Consider the following 16,604-nt stretch of genomic DNA (forward strand, 5'->3'; position numbering starts at 1 on the left):
AGCTCTCACAACCTCTGTAAGGTCAGCCGACTTCCAGCCTCAGGCTGCTTGCTCTGAGAAGCTTCCCTTTGGTGGCGAGAAGGATGCTGGCTTTGGAGCCAGTCAGACGCAGGTTCAGACTCTAATTTGGTAGCTGTCTGACTTTGGGGAAGTTATTTAAACTCTACAGGTCTCAATCTTCTCTTCTCTCAAGTGGGCTAATAAAAGTAGCTGCCATGCTGTCTTGTTTTGAGGATTAAATGAGCGAATGCAGGGCATGGTGAGCATTTCACAGGGTCCAGTGCTGACACGTAAGCGAAGCGTGCTCTCGGTGAGATCGGATCGCAGGAGCCCTCCAAACACAGGCCTTCAGGGCACGCAGCGGGCTATAGATGAGGCCAGTTCAGGTGGTGACAAGGGAGGTGAGCCTTATCCATGGCTGGTGGGGTTGCAGGGGGTCACTCCACTGCTGTTCAGTTACCCTTGGTCGGCAGGGCAGCACAGGTGCCATCCAAAACAGGCTGGGCCCACCCAATATTTAACCTTCCGATGCTTCCCCTCCTCTGTACTAGAAACCTGGCTCCATTCCCTCCCGGGTAATTCTGGGGCACACTAGAAAGAAAGGAAGAGCTGAGAGGGCATTCAGAGCACTGTGTGAGATTCCTCCATTGATTGTCCCCCTGGCTCTGGAAACCCTGTTGTCCTTTCCATGTTTATTCCAGGCCCTCTCTTGTGACCACTCCCTGCCTTTCCCCTTTCCCTGCACTTGAGAAAGTTGCGCCATTTCCCCCCAGGACCTGGTAGGAGGGCAGTGAGTGCCTTTCACCAGTTGCTCCAGCCCCAGCTCCCTTCCCCTTTCTCAGGGCGGTCCAGGCCCCTACCTGAGAACCCCGTTGCTATAGAAACAACCACCAGAAAAGCAGGATGTGGAGGAGGATGGCAGGTGCGTTGGGGCCAGACCTTTCTTAGAGATATGTTATTTTTGCTTAGTTTTGGGTGGAGAAACACACCTCATATTCCCTGTTGCTTTCCTTCATCGTGGGGCGGTCTCTACCCCATACATGAGATTTAATTTTAAATTTCTGCAGCAGGAACACGCAGTCATTTTTAGCGGGCTGGTTTGGGAGCTTTTGAACGGCCCCTGGAATCCGTGAGGATCAACAGGAGCCGGCAGGGCTGGGCTGTGTTTGATTTAAAATTGGAAACACATGAGGCAGAGGGGTGGCTTTATATAGTCTGGGAGGTCCAGGAGCCCTGAGCACTGATTTATGAGAAGCTTGGTGAGAGCACATGAAAGCCGAGGTAATATTTATAAATTCTTTCCCCGAGGATGGATGGAATGTTCTTCTGAGCTGCAGTCAGAGAGCACCTTTTTGGGGGATGAAGGGAGATTGTTTAAGTCCAGTTATTCAGTGACTGAAACAAAAGGGGAACGTGGGTGAGGAGCAGCTGCCTCGAAGTCTGTTCCAGAAGACACCAGGCGAGGAAGCCCGGCTCTGCAGGCCTCTCTGTCCTGCCATCCTCAGGGCTTCCCTCTAGTGCTCGGGCCCCCATGCCTCCGCTTCCCCCATTCAGCAAGGCCAGGGACCTACCGCTGGCAATCAGGGTGACTGCATTTTACAAACAAATGTCTATCTTGGTGTCTTGGGACAGGACAGGTCCTGGGTAGCACAGGGAGGAAGAAAGGAAAAGAAGATGGAGCAGGAGGGGCAAGGAGGCTGAAGACAGATATAGGTTTTTGCCCCAGGGGACCCGAGTCCTGAAGCTGACGTGGGCCAGGACTCATTGAATGAGAAGAGCTGCTGCCCAGCCTGGCAGTGGGTGCTGTGAGGGGCTGGACGCTGCCAGCCACCGTGAGGGGCTTGCACCCGCTGTGAGTTTTGGACCCACCGGCCAAGCCAGGGGACTCTCCTAGAATTAGAGAGTGTCCACCCAACTGAGTGCCCCTTGGGCCTGGCATCCCTGTCCTTAACCCAGGAGGCTGGGAGAGAGCTGAGCCACATGGCTGAGCTGGCTGATGACGACTTCACTTGAACGAGCAAGGACGACGGAAAAGATTATAAAAAATTGTATGCAGGAGTGAAAAACCAGGAGTGGGGAAGAGAGTGTCTTCAAGGCTGGGCCACCTTGATCTTCCATCTCAGATTTTGCATCTGCATACAAAAGGAATCCCTTTTATTACTAATCCGAGTCTGAGGTTCCCAAGGGGCATTTCCCACCTGGTACTTAGGGCCCCCGAGAGCAGTGGTGGGAGCACAGGGCGATGGTCCGAGGGGCTCTGCTGTCTCGGGGCGGTGGGGGAATTCTCACCTCTGTTCCAGGCCAGAGCCCCCATCTGCAACCCGGCTTCTGGGGCAGTCAAGAAACACCAAAGGGAGGGCGGGGGGCTTGTCAGGAGGTCTTTCTGTAATAGCAGCCCAGTTCCTGTCCTGACCCCAAGGATTCTCAGGAAAGGCTCTAAAGCTATTAAAATGCAGGCAGCCTGGTTCTGGCATGATGATGCAGTTGCATCTACTTCTGTTAATCGCCGGAGGCTGGGTGGAAGGCACCAAAGGCCCCTCATCCCCCCCGTCGGCTGAAGGTCAGCAGACGGATAGGTCCCATACCCGCCGGGGCTTGGTTCGGCTGACACTGGGCAAGAGGGGGTTAAATGCCCACTCCTGAACCAGGTCCCTGCTGGCGCCTGCAGAACCGGTGGACCCTCCTTGTGCAGAGGGACCTCTGACTCATCCCTTCCTCGCCTGTGTTTCGTTCCTCTTGCAGCATTTAGATGTCCCATGAAAGACACTAACGTTGGAATTGTGTTGTCCCTGGGGGTGACATCAATGTTTCTTTTGGCAGGTGGGACCATCATTCATGTCTGAACCTCTAAGGCGACCACTGGCATGGCTCTTCTGCTCACGGGCCCCCAAGGTGCTGCGTCCAATGACATCTGGACGCTCTGTCCACACTGACGAGGCTTGTTCCCAAGTCTCCACCTGCGGGTGCTCAGCCAGGCCTGACCGCTTAACTCCTGTGAGGCCCTGCTGTCAGAGCACCACCTAAAGGGGCTTTATAGCCACACCACCCTGGGGCCCCTTCCCATCCCAGACCCACCCCTGGGGCCCCTCAGCTCCTGCCCCTTCCCATCCTCATCTTTTACCTTGGACTATTCCCAGGGGTAGAAATACGTTGCCAGAGCATTAGAGCTGGAAGGAATTCCTAAAGGCGATAGCAATAGTAGCTGTCATTTATGAAGCACCTGCTGCCTGCCACACATGTTAAGGTTGTTTCTAACCCTCACAAGTGCTCCAGAGAGGTGCTGTTATACCGGTCAGGTCACAGGGAACGTGAAGGGTCTGTGGAGAGGTGGTACAGCGTGGTCGAGGGCACAGACTGGCATTCAATCCCTGCTCTGTCACTTTCCAGCTGCGGGACATCAGGCTGATTTCTTAAGCTCTCTGTGTCTCAGCTTCCTCGTTTGTAAGACAGGGAAACTACTAGTAGTAGCTAGTGCATAGGGTGGCAGTGAGCTGCTGTGCATACAGAGGCTTACAACAGTGTCCGGCACCCAGGAGGGACTGCAAGAGTGTCAGCTATCATGGTGGTGAAGATAAGGGATCGGGGCATGGTCGGCAGGGCAGCAATAATTGCAAGGCCAGGAATCCCTGTCTGTCGGGCCCCAAAGCCCACGTTCTTCATTTTACATGTGAGGAAACATGCAAGGTGGGGAGAGGGTGTCAAGGAAAAAGGACTGACCCAAAATGGGCCAGCTGCTTTGTGACTGTCCCAGGGCTGGCAGCCCTTTTGGATGGGCCCCCCCAAGGTAGTGTCCACCCCACAAAACACTGCCTCCCTTTGGAACTAAAGTGACCTCTGGCAAGGCCCCTTCGCCCTCTGCGTTGTCTGATGTGACCTCTGGGAGGATGCGGTAGACTGCAGGAAGTAGATTCTGCCCACACGTGCTGGGCACGCATTAACCCTCTCCAGTCTTTCCTGTCTTGTCACCACAGAGCCTGCACAGCAACCAGAGTGAATAGAGGAGAGACATCAACGTGATCAGTGTTCCTCCCAGCTGGAAGCGACTCCAGACCTTCAGGAGCTCTCCATGGATTTTTAACCGCTCTTTGCTACTGCCTTGGCCATTTTATTTGAAATAAATATTCAAGATTGACCTCCCCTACACTTCTTTCTTTTTGCTACACCCACCAGTACAAGATTTCATTGCAATTTTGAAAGGCTCAAAAAATGGAGATTCCTGCCTCATTCAAACCCTTGACTTAACAAGGACCATTTCGGGCAGAATCAGAAAAAGGAATGTGATAGGAACACAAGCGTTTTATTTATCCCCCTGCAACTTCCCTCTCTCTTTCATTTGACTTTCCCCCCATGAAGATGAATACAGACGTATTACAACGGACCCCGGCTTTACTCCCAGCTTCAAACGACGAGTCAGAGCAGTTTGATGAAGACAAAAGGGAACAAGTGGGCACCGTGAGGAGCGAAGTGATGTTTCTCAGGAGGCCTGATCTCAGTTGTCAAAGTCTCTGTCACCAAACCACACTCCAGGGCCCAGAGTCCTCCCACCTGCCTGAATCCAACAGCAGATGATTTCAGGCCACAGAGGCTCCCAGAGTGGGTATTGTGGGTTGCAGTGGCCCTGGTCCGTGGGCTGAGTGCCTCTTAGGGGTCCTGTCCAGAGGGCTCCCTGAGGCCACACTGAGCCCTCCCTGTGGCCGGTGGAGTCAGCGCAACTTTTACTGATCCTTCTGCTCACTGTCTGTGCACAGTGCTGTCACTTCTACTCCTGAGTGACAGAAGCACTTCAGGTTTGGGAGTGAGCGGCCTGTGTCTTTCTGGATGAGAAGAGGATGGGAGGAGATTGGCAGGAAAGAGGAGACAAAAGTGAGATGCGGAAAGGTGGATTGAATCAACCTTGCCCGAGGAGGAAGTGTCCAGAGGAAGCTGGAGGAATGGAGGAAGCAATGCAAAGCCTGAGGTTCTTACAATGGCTAGAGAGAGATCCCTCAGCAAAGCATGAAGCTGGGGTAGCATGCGGGGGTGGCTGGAGCACCTGGGCCCCCGCCCCTCACTTGGGGACCAGCATGCGGACGAACTCCTCATAGTTCACCTGCCCATCCCCATCCACATCGGCTGCCCGGATCATCTTGTCCACCTCCTCTTTGGTCAGCTTCTCTCCCAGCCTGGTTGTCATGTGCCGTAGCTCAGCCGTGCTGATGAAGCCGTTGCCATCCTTGTCGAACATGCGGAAGGCCTCCCGGATCTCTTCCTCACTGTCCCTGTCCTTCATCTTCTTGGCCATCATGTCCAGGAACTCAGGGAAGTCCACGGTCCTGTTGCCGTCATGGTCGACCTTGCTCACCATGCCCTGTAGCTCGGCCTCTGTGGGGCTCTGGCCTAGGGACCGCATGACAGTGCCCAGCTCCTGGGTGGTGATGATGCCATCCCCATCCTTGTCGAACAGGGCGAAGGCCTCCCTGAAGACGGCCACCTGCTCCTCTGTCAGCTCATCAGCCATGGGAGGTGTGGGGTGGTGGTGGAGGTGTGGGGTGGTGGTGCAGGTGTGGATGCGTGCGGGTCCCCAACTCTGGTCTCAGCTGGGCTCCTCTCCCAACTCTGGAGGACTGGTGCTGATACCAGGGGGCCAGTCGGCTGGTGTTCTAGCCCTGGCTTGACTTGCTGGTGCTTAAGAAGGAGCAGGCTTCTCCCTCACCATTCAGACTCCCCGCCCTGTGGTTGCCTGAAGGCCAAGTCCTGTTTGAACAGGAACAAGGCTGGTTCCCTGGGACCAGGAACAAGGCTGGTCAGCTAATTGAGCTGACACTAGCATCTCTGTGTGGGCAGTCGGCTCCCCACACTGCCGTCACTCAGAGCTGCCAGGAGCCACTGCAAGGATACCTTCAATGAAGGCGTGGTAGACAACCCATACAGAGATTAATTTGGGTTTTTCCTCCTTGAATTTTCCCTTTCCTCTCTCTCCTCTCCAATCTTCACACCCTTCACTCAATAAAATAACCGGTTGAGGTTTTGGGCAGGGTGAAAAGCAGAAGTTGTCTTTGCCTGGAAGGAATTTCCTTTCCTAGTCTTTAGTTCCCAAAGCCTGAAAGGCTGAGGGCTCCCAAGAGGGTTTCAAAGAAGGAAGAAAAGGGTTTTCTTCACTTAGAAGCTGACTGTCTTCTTATCTTCAGAAAAACATGAATGGAGAAGGATTTTCTCCAATCGTTCATTCACTCATTCAATCATAGATGTTTATTGAGGGCCTACTACGTTCAGGTGCTGCTCTGGAAGCTGGGAATAGAGCCATGAACTGGACAGGCAACCCTCAGTCCTCGAGAAGCTGATATTCCATCCATGAGACAGCTAGTTAGCAAGTAAACTAACAAAGAAACCAAGGCAGGATAATTAGATCTTTTTGATGAATGCCCTGAAGGAATCAAACAGCTAATGCGAAGAGAACATGGGGAGGTGACTACTATAGCAATGGTCAAGGATGGCTTCTCTGCAGAGTTGCACCTGAGGGTGGCCTGAAGGGGGAGAGGGGGCTTTCCAGGTGGGAGGCTGAGCCGGCTCAAGAGTCCAGGAGTGGGAGAGGGCTTGGCATGGCCAGGGGACACAGACGTGGCTGCAGCCCGAGAGAAGAAGGAGATAAGGAAGGCTGGACAAGTGAGGCTTTGCAGAATGCGGTGAGGAATTCGCATTTTATTCTCTGGTTGATGCGAACCCCAGATGTTTTAAGCAAAGGCATGTCTGAAGCTCTGAGGCCCTGGTTTGTGGGGAGCCAGAGCTGAAATAAGGGGTATTTTTAAGAGTACAAAGATTCAGCTCCCAACCCCCAGGAAGCATGGGGAACTGACCACTGAGTAAGAAGAGGTTGATTTGCTTGTGGGAACCTATGAAAATCCAAGCTGGAGAGTCCCGGAAGAGCTGACACGATATTGAAGGAGAAGAACAATGTGGGAGGGTTGACACCTCCTGACTTCAAGACTAACTATAAAGCTACAGTAAATAAGATGGTGTGGTATTGGCCAGAGAATAGACACATAGATCAATGGGAACAGAATAGAGAGCCCAGAAACAGACCCACACAAATAGTCAACTGATCTTTGAAAAAGGAGCAAAGGCAATACAACGGGGAAAAGAAAGCGTTTCCAACAAATGGTGCTGAAACAACTGTGTCCCTCCAAAATAAATATGCTGAACCCTAACCCCCAAAGGGGGCAATAGCAGCAGGAGGCAGAAGGAGAGCCCTGGACATGGGCATGTAACTGATGCAGTGTCCTGGAGAACCAAGGGCTGGCCCCATGGGAGGACCTGGGCCTGAGACAGTCCCACTGATGGATGGAGACTGCAAGGCCGGACAAGAATACGTTCTTGCTTCCTGCCTACTTCACCTACAGAAGGATACGTGGCCAGAAGGTGTCCGCAGATTTCATGGTGTCGAGGGTCAAATATCCAGCCTTCGCCTAAGTGTGTTCTTCAAAAAGGCACACTGAAAAAGAACTCAGTAAGGATTTTGAACAGAGTCACTCATGACTCGCAGAGGATAGTGCTGTATGGGCTGAACTGTTGCAACTCGCTAGTTAGGGAACTGTGACAGAGCGAATGTGCTTTATTTCGTGGGCTCTGTAATTCTCTCCCTGCAGCCTCTCAGTGCACTGACTCCTTTCCGTACAGAATATATTTCTGATCTTAGGACCCATCCTAACATTTAAAAATTATTGAGGACTCCAAAGAGTTTTTAAATTTTTATTTATTTATTCATGTATTTATTTTCCAGCTTTATTTAGATATAAGTGACATATAATACTGGGTAAGTTTAACCTGTACAAAATGTGTTTTGATACAATTACATATTGCAAAATGTTTACCAAACAGCGTTAGGCAACACATCTATTATATTACATAATAATGACTGCTACTTGTGTTGGAACATTGAAGATATACTTCCTTACTGACACTAAAGTATGTAATACAGTATTATTAACTACAGTCACCATGGTGTATATTGGACCCCCAGAACTTACTCACCTTATAACTGGAAGTTTGTATTTCCAAAGAGTTTTTGTCTGCATAAGTGGAGTGTATCTATTAATATTTACTTGGTTTGAAAGTAAAACTGAGAATTTAAATATATTTAAATATTTAAATTTAAATATTTAAATATATTTATTTGTAACTTTTAAGAAATAGAAATAAAAAACCTATTACATGTTAACATAAATTAGTTTTATGAAAAACAATTATATTTCCAAAACAAAAAATAAAGAGGAGTGGCACCTTAAAAAATAATTTTGCAGATCTCATTAATGTCTGGCTTCGTGGATGCGTGTCCGCTTCTGCACTCGGTCTGTATGAAGGTGTTGGTTTCATTTGAAGTGGAGAATAATCCAGCTTCACAAAGATATGGAGTCGGAAAAGGAGAGAACATTTAAATGACTCAGATAATTGTGGATATTCTCCTTTGATGCCGTATCAAAATTTGACAAGTGATAGTTTCTTAAAGGTTAGTGATAGTGTGGAATCCAAAACCGTGTCAATGAATTTTTCGTACTGTTAGGTTAAAAATCCATTGGTCACTCTTGTGCTTTGAATGGATCTTTACCTCATGCATGATTTTGTAATGCCATGCATTGGTCATTTGGAAAATATTGGTTCCCTGAGTTCTGCAGGTTTTTGGAATATTGAACCATTACACGTATAATAAAAAAAAAATCACATTCATCAATATCACCACCAATCCCATTAGAAAAGTCTTGAAGAATTGGAAAGTCTCAGGCACACAGTGGCACATTTGAAATTTCCAAAATTCTGGTTTTCATTTGGAAGCTCAAAGTTTATCATTGGCAACAAATACTGTCAGTTGTTTTTCTTGAAATGACAGTCTCACTTCATCCGTTTTCGAGAAAATGTCTGCCAAATACCAAGTCTGAGAAACCACAGTTTGTCCGTCAGCTGTTCTTTCCAATCAAAACGGCGTTCCATGAAAAAACTGACCCCGCTATTCATGCACTCAACATGAGTGCCTTTCTGTGACAACCATCGTATTTCAACATTCAGCAGAAGGTTAAGGATGTGCATGCTAGGGTTGAAATTTAATAAAATAATAATTTTGCTACTTTTCTGAGAATATTCTTTTTTTTTTACAGGGAAAGATTCACCCTGAGCTAACATCTGTTGCCAATCTCCCCTACCCCCTTTTTTTCCTCCCCAAAGCCCCCAGTTGTAGGTCTTTCTAGTTCTTTTACATGAGCCACCACCATAGCATGGCAACTGACAGATGGGTGGTGTGGTGTGGTGATGGACTGGGGCCACCCAAGCACTGAACTTTAACCCCTAGGCCATCAGGGCTGGCTCTCCAAGAACATTCTTAAGAGAAACTGGCTTTTTCTAAAATTGAGACCGTGTGGTGGTGAAGAATGTAATGACGACAGAACAGGAGCTGCGATCCATGCTAAGGGGCTAGTAATTTTACCCACCATTGCTTTTGACCTCAGTGCAAGACGTCAACACGGTGAAAAAGGCAAATAACGTCTTAGAATTGTTATGAGAATAGTTTTGACCTCCCAGACCCCCTGAAAGTGTTTTGAGGACATCCTCCCCCACAAACGGATCCATGGAACACACTTGGAGGACCATGGTGGTGGAGGGTTGGGAACCAGGAGCCTGAACCAGGTTTAGAATGCCCTGGGCTGGAGGTGAGAGGAGCTGAAGATGCTGGAATTCGTAGGGATGGTGCTGGCCTTATAGAGTTCAGTGTCAATGAGGACAACAGTGGGCAGACACCCAGTGAAGGAATCTACCTGCTGCTGCTACTTCCTTTCAAGAGCAGATGACCCAAGGTGTTTTTCCCTCTGAATTGGTGCTATAATAGCTTTTGTTAAAAAGAATTGGTTCAGGGCCAGTGCTGGTGGCCTGGTGGTTAAGTTCAACCTGCTCCACTTTGGCAGCCTGGGTTTGGTTCCCGGGTGTGGACCTACACCACTCATAAGCGGCCATACTATGGCAGTGACTCATGTAGAAAAAAGAAGATTTGGCAACAGATGTTAGCTCAGGGAGACTCTTCCTCAGCAAAAGAAAAAAAAAAAGAAAAAGAAAAAGAAAAAAAAAGAATGCGTTTAGCACCCTAGTGAACCTGCCTCTCCTGCTGGGGCTATAGAGAAAGATGAAGATCAGGATTCCCCAATCTCTTCAACCACTTCCTTTCCTGTGCTCTGCTAGAATGGGTGTGGCTGAGAGTGGCCCTGGGCCTTTCTCTCTCTTTGTCTTGATTAAGCCATTTGCCACCCCCAGCATTGGCTCATCGACTTCCCTTTCCGGTATAAATATACACACCTGTCTTAATGTGCTCTGGCTGCTGTAACAAAATGCCGCCCCCTGGGTGGCTTATTAACAGCAGAACTTTACTGCTCACAGTTCTGGAGGCTGGAAGTCCCGATCAGGGTGTGGCCTGGTTGGGTGAGGCCTCTCTTCTGGGTTGCAGACTTCTTGCTGGGTCCTCATGTGGTGGAAAGGGCTGGGGGTCTCTCTGGATCCTATAGGGGCACCAATCCCATTCGTGAGGGATCTGCCCTCATGGCCTAATCATCTCCCAAACGCCCCACCTTCTAATACCATCTCCTTTGGGGGTTAGAATTCCACATATGAATTTGGGGGGCACACAAGCATTCTCACCATGGCACACCATTACAATGTAACATTTATGGGTTAACTTCCTACTCATTGAGCAATTACTCCATGGCAAGCCCCTATAAAGCACGTTCGTTCACATTGTCTGTGTCTCCGGATTAGAGATGAAGGATGTGAGAATCGGCAAATGAGTGATGATTAGACAACCAGCAAGCTGAAAACTTGGACTGGAGCTGGGTCTTCCAACTCTTACCACCCCCAGCTAGCAGCTGTTTTCTTCCTAGTCTTCACCAACTCAGTCTTCTGCCTTCTTATTGGGCTCCTGCAAAGTAGGCTTGAGAATCTGGAACTCACTTGCCGTAGATGTCTTTCAGGGCAGGAAAATATCAAGATGCACTTGCTGATACCAGAGCCTTCCCACCAAGCACCTTGAGTACCCATCTACCAGCTTAACATCTCCACTGAGTATTTAACGGGCACCTCCAAGTTAGCTGGACAAAGCAGAGTTCTTGGTCCTCATCTGAACATGCTTTTCCCCTAGTCTTCCTCATCTCTTTAAAAAAAAACCCACTCAATTGTTCAGAACAAAACCCTAGAGTCATATTTAATTCTTCCCTTTCTCTTGCACTGCACAGCCTGTCTTTCAGCTCTACGCATCACTGCACCAGGCCAGTCATCTCGAGGCAGGATTGCTCCAACAGCCTCATAACTCGTCTCCGTTTTTGTGTTATAAGTCAGTGTATGTCATTTCCTGCTCAAAATCCTATAATGGCATCTCTCTGGATTTCAGTAAAATCCAAACTGCCTACCGTGCCTTCTTGGCCTTCCGTGACTGTTTCCTCACTGTCGTCACATCGCCCACCCCCCAACTCTATGCTCCAACCACACTAGCCTACCTTCTTCTACTTGAACGCTCTCAATCTGATTTGCACCTTAGCATCTTTGCATGAGCTGCTCCATCTGCCTGGATGCTCTGTCCCCGAACTTCAGGCAGCTGCTCCTTCTTGTCACTTCAGTCAAAAGTCAGATATCACTGCCTTGTGAGCCCTTCCCCAACCACCTGCTTTTACTTAAGCCTCCCCTCCATCTCATCACTGCTATTTTATTCCCCTCTTTTATTTTCTTCATAACTCACACTCCTACATTTCTTTCGTTTGTTTGTTTACTCGCTTATTTTCTGTTTCTTCCCACGTAGGTTTCACAAGAGGCGAGGCTGCTTCTGGTTTCTTTCCCCATCATCAAGCCCTCTCAGGTAGGACCGGCCCTGTGCTGAGCAGCCTGCAATCAACGTTTGCTAAATGCATAGACTACAGGAGGGTCACGTTGTTGCAAAAGGGCAGTGTTGCCTCCACCTGCACGAGGACTGCTGGCACTGTATCTTCCCTTTGCGTCCTTCCTTCTGGCTCACAGCCTCCATGGTGTACCTCAAATGGTCTTGCCCAAATGCCTTTTGATTCACCTTGTGTGGTCTGTCATTTCCCCCTCTGCAGTTCTCAGGTTTGCTCAGTGGCTCCGTGGGGACTGGTGACCTCTGTGTTGGCCCCTGGGAGCAGCTGCTGATGCTTCACTCTCTGGACACACACCTGTGTCATGTCCTCTGTTTCACATGTCTGCATAGATGCTAGCAAGCACCCCCGCTCCCGCACACACCATCAGTGCTGCCTGGGCCTTGTGAAGATGGACTTATGCTCCCAACTCCCTGCAAGCCATCTGGTCATGTGGCACTTTTATCTAACTCACTGTTTATTATGGTCCCACCCTGGGCCTCTGGCACAGGCTCCCTAGAGAGAGGTCAGAGCGCAGTCGAAGTGATGAGGCTCATCCGATCTAGGGGTGAGCTGCAACTCTATCCTCAAAGCTGGACGTGAGTTAGGCAGACAGTCCGACCAGCATCAATCTCTAGGGCCTAGGCAGAGGGATGGCGGCGGGGAGGGGTTTCAGAAGAGAGACAAGAGAGTGTCCTGGGAAGTACCGGAGCATGGCCAAAGGACCTGTGGTCAGGCCTCCAACCTCTCCCCTTGGGGGTGGGTTCTGCTCGTGTGGCTTTACGGCCACTCTATGACAAAAGCAACAGAAGAGTTAAAATCACTCTTCAGAGTGTCCTTCCTCCAACCACACGTCCCATGGCAAGCTCTGGCTATCCCTTGTCTCGGCCTGTCTTCACGGTCCTCGGTCTCAGCAGCTAAAGTTCCTACCTGTGACTTTCCGTCCACACCTTCCCAAAGTCTCCTACAATGGGCCGATGCCTGAATTTGCAGGCGGTGCACAGCTTATGTTGTCGTTCTGGGATCTTTGCAATTCGTAGTCTAAGAAGCAACGACAATGACACAGACAAACAGGGGCTATAATGATGAGACACTCACCATGTTGTTCAAACCCAGCTGGGACAGCAGTGGCATTTATACTGAGCACATGGTGTTGACCAGCTACTTCTGCTTCTTGCTTTCCAAGGCCAACATGGACTGATAATAAACATGCCTTGCTCTATATTCCAGCTTATATTGACCGTGGAGCAAAACAACACCTTCTTAGTCACCCTCATAGCTAGGAAAGTGTCTTCTCAACAAATGGGGGAACTTTCTGTGGGAAGCAGGGGTCCTGGGTCTTCCCTTTTCACCTCCCCCACTAAAGGCTCTTCTAGATTGGTGCATGACTCAACTCTTGGCATGACTGGTCAATCTTGTGTGAATCATCAAGATTCCTCCAGGTCTGACCTGGGCTGGGCTGGAGTTTCAGTTCAGGGAGGAGACTTTTGTTCTAGATCAGACATGTGAGTTTAATCAAAAACTGATAATTAACCAGATGCATCATCATTTAGGAGGCTGGTGCACGGTGTCTCTCAGAGCTCGCTGGGCCGCCGCACTTTGCCTCCCGCTCGGTCGTAAAGTGCAGGAGTGGTTCACTTTTATGATTCGAGGCCTCACCTGCAGAATGAAGTCCACCAAGTGTGGAGGAAGCTGAACAATCAGATTGTTTTAGTGTTTCCTGGGCCTTCTTGGGGCGGTGTCCTCACGTCAGATCCCTCTGCTTTCAGCAGGTGGCAGGTTTATGAGGTCAGCCCCCAGGGGTGCCCCACCCCCTACCAAGGCCGCCTTTTAAGTAGGATCAAGCTCCTTAGCTGCTCAACTGCTGAGGCCAGCACCTTCGTGCCCTTGAGCACCTCAAGCAGTGCATTTATGCAAGAGGCGACACGAGGGACATGAAAGAGATCTGTGTTTAATTTCTGAGAGCCACTTTGATTAAATTAGGATTAAATTAAGTGACCGCCCAAACCAAAGCAAACTAGTAATAAATCTCACAATCTTAGCAACCTCTTCTTGAACTTTCCACTTTTCCCAAGTAGCCCCCCTGCACCCACTCATCGACTCCCCTGCAGTGCGGGCAGGTGGGGGGGTTCTGGGCTGGCCTTGGGGAGCAGAAGGAGAAGGCAGGGGGCAGGGTGGAGGAGGGCAGGGCGGGGAGGAGAACGCGCTGGATGTGCAAGGGCTCATTTGTATGACCCACCAGCCTTTCAAACTGGATATTCGCTGGTTTGAAAAAAATTGACAAACAGAAAATATCAAAGGGGGTGATGTTGCTGAGGGCCCAGAGCCACACGCTACAGTTCTTTTGATACCAAGACGCATTGGATAAATCGGCTCAGAAGGCTCGGCGGCGGCGTTAAGCCCCATAACCACAGGGATGTGGTAATTATCTTCTGAGAACTTCCCCGAGGGGTGTGGAGCAGACCCCGAAGCAGGAGAAACTTTGGTTCCAAGTTCCAAGCTTTGAAGTCTACGACTGTGAGGAAAAGCCTTGCATTTAATACAGGAAGATGTGTGTGTGTGTGTGTGTGTGCGTGCGCGTGTGGCTCAAGCGTCCCTGTGTGGACGGGTGTGCCTGCTGATAAGCACATGAGGTGTGAGGATGCAGGAAGGGTTGGGGCGTGAGCTCGGTACCCGGGGAAGTGATTGGAGGGAGGCAGAGCGTTTCGGCAAAGGCAGTTCCGGGGTTACCAGAGCCCACTCCGGAGTCATTCATCCAGTGGTTTTGAACAGGCTCTTTGAAACCCTTGGACTCTTCAAAGGTCCTTCCAGAGATGCACAGGGAGAAAATGAAGACTAAGAGGAGTCCGGGGGTGCCCAGCCTCCTTCTTTCCTCCACCGCCAACCAATAAAGCTCGCTTTTAACTACTTCATATGTGTTGGGCAAGTTGCAACTCTCGTGGCTCAGTGTTCTCGTCTATAAAAGGGGCACACAAGTAATGGAGGGCACTATGAATTAAGACGTGAGAAGGTTCAGAAGGGTAGCTGGAACAGTAAGAGCTCAGTAAATATTAACTATTATTTATCATACGAGCAAGTAAGATTTCATTTGAAAAATGGTTTCTGCTGCTAAAGAAATTCTGAAAGTTACCATCCAGTGCAACTCCTCATTTTCCAGTCGTTGTAACCCATCAAATTTAAGCATTTACCCAGGACTTTACAACTACTTAGTGAGGGACAAAAATGGGCCCAGCAGAAGGATCTCCTGGCTCCAGTTAGGCCCCCCGTGTGCTGTCCAGACAGGCTGATGCCAGGAAAGGAGACTGAGGGGCATTTCCAGTAGCTAAGGGAGTCTCATCAGCCTCAAGCCCCTGGGCGGCGGGGAGAGTGTCTTGTTCATCGGAGGCTCTCCAGGTCCAGGAGAGCCCCTGGCACACTACAGGTGTTTGAGAAACATCCGTTGAATGGATGAGGAAGGCTTTAACCAAAGTCACACAACTGGGTGGAGGCTGAGCTGGGATAGAACTCTGGTTTCCTGGGATGAATGAGCCGAGTGAATTGCATGAAGACAACGGAGGGCTCAGTGCTCATGAGTAGTGCTGTGTGGTAGAGAGGACTGGTAGGGTGGCTCATGACCCTGTTGCCATCGACCACATGGATCCAGCCTTCCAGCACGAACCAAGAGTCTTGAGATCCAGTCCCAACTCTGGGAGTGCCACCAACAGAAAACCCCGTGGCATTTCTGTGTCTGCATTTCTGCATTTGTACAAGGTGGGGAACAGACAGCTCCTGACTTTGTCTCCAAAGGAATATGGAGATGATTAAAAGAACTTCACCCGGGATGTAGCATTGCACGCTGAGAAAAGGCCAAATGTGGTGATTTAGAGAAGGGACACTCCTGGGAAATGTGGCATTGTCCAGGAGATGGAAGGGGCGGAGAGGGAGTGTGGTGTGGGCCAAGAGGACACAGTGAGGAGGTACCAGGGGTGGTACTCAGAGAGGGGACGAGGGAACTGGTATGTGCTGAGTTTGAGAGTTTTCCTTCTCACTCAGATCAAGGACGTGTTATGGGGGAAGCATCAGCCGTAAGTGGAGCTTGATGGAAGCGAAAAGAAGAACATACAGGCCAAAGAACTATAATGAAAGAAGGAAGGAAAAAACGAAAGGATCTGGCAGACGTGGTTCCTCCTAAGAGCTTCTCACCTTCCCCAGTGCTTCCTGCAATGCCTGGTTGTGGGAGTTCTTATGAAATGAACAGTGAAGACATGCCATAGAAGGTGGAGAAGAAAACCAGAGAAAGCACATGCTTCCTTCTTTGAGGGGAGCAAAGACGTGGTGTTGTGAGGCTGCATGTCACAGGCTCCAAGGAAGAAAATACTGCACGGGGACCCTGAGTACAAATTACGTTGGAATGGATCCAGGCACATATCTGAAGGCAGCTGAATCCCTTGGAAAGAAGTTTGACGTGTCTGTCTGATTGACAGAGAAATGGATTTTGATTCACAGACTGGATCAGGAGAAAGAAAGAACTTTAGATGTCAGCAGAGCTTTGTATCTCACTCATTCATTCAGCCATCCATTCATTCATTATCATTCATCAAATTACTATGCAGTTGGGGGTCTACTTTCTGCTGGACCGTGCTTGGCCTGAGGACACAGGATGGTTATGCCAGTGCCCTCACTGTGAAGGGGCTTGTGGTCCAGTTACACACGTTAGGAACAAATATGGCGGGTGCTCAGAGGATGGGGCACTGA

General features: G+C 49.7%; 1 protein-coding gene and 1 long non-coding RNA gene across 4 annotated transcripts in view; one reads left to right on the plus strand and one right to left on the minus strand.

The window, feature by feature from the left end:
• LOC111771166 (uncharacterized) overlaps positions 1-14,782 on the plus strand; it is a 34,821-nt gene extending 20,039 nt beyond the window's left edge. The window contains exons 3-4 of one of the 3 annotated variants that reach the window (XR_011433930.1): positions 2,821-2,892; positions 3,972-4,132. This is a non-coding gene — a long non-coding RNA (uncharacterized lncRNA). Of the gene's footprint in view, positions 1-2,820; positions 2,893-3,971; positions 4,133-11,800 lie in introns of those variants that run through there. The other 2 variants (XR_002804831.2, XR_011433931.1) reach the window with 2 other exon arrangements.
• On the minus strand, positions 4,277-5,733 carry LOC100070422 (calmodulin-like protein 3). Its single transcript, XM_070255054.1, has one exon. The coding sequence runs from the start codon at positions 5,495-5,497 to the stop codon at positions 5,048-5,050; it is 450 nt and encodes a 149-aa protein (XP_070111155.1). The 5' UTR covers positions 5,498-5,733; the 3' UTR covers positions 4,277-5,047.
• Positions 14,783-16,604: the final 1,822 nt, after the last annotated feature.

The sequence above is a fragment of the Equus caballus genome, chromosome 29, assembly GCF_041296265.1.
Source record: "Equus caballus isolate H_3958 breed thoroughbred chromosome 29, TB-T2T, whole genome shotgun sequence".
In the NCBI taxonomy this organism is placed as follows: domain Eukaryota; kingdom Metazoa; phylum Chordata; class Mammalia; order Perissodactyla; family Equidae; genus Equus; species Equus caballus.

What these genes read in the sequence shown, in the direction of transcription:
- LOC100070422 (XM_070255054.1), bottom strand. Translation starts at nt 5,497, where the DNA reads ATGGCTGATGAGCTGACAGAGGAGCAGGTGGCCGTCTTCAGGGAGGCC.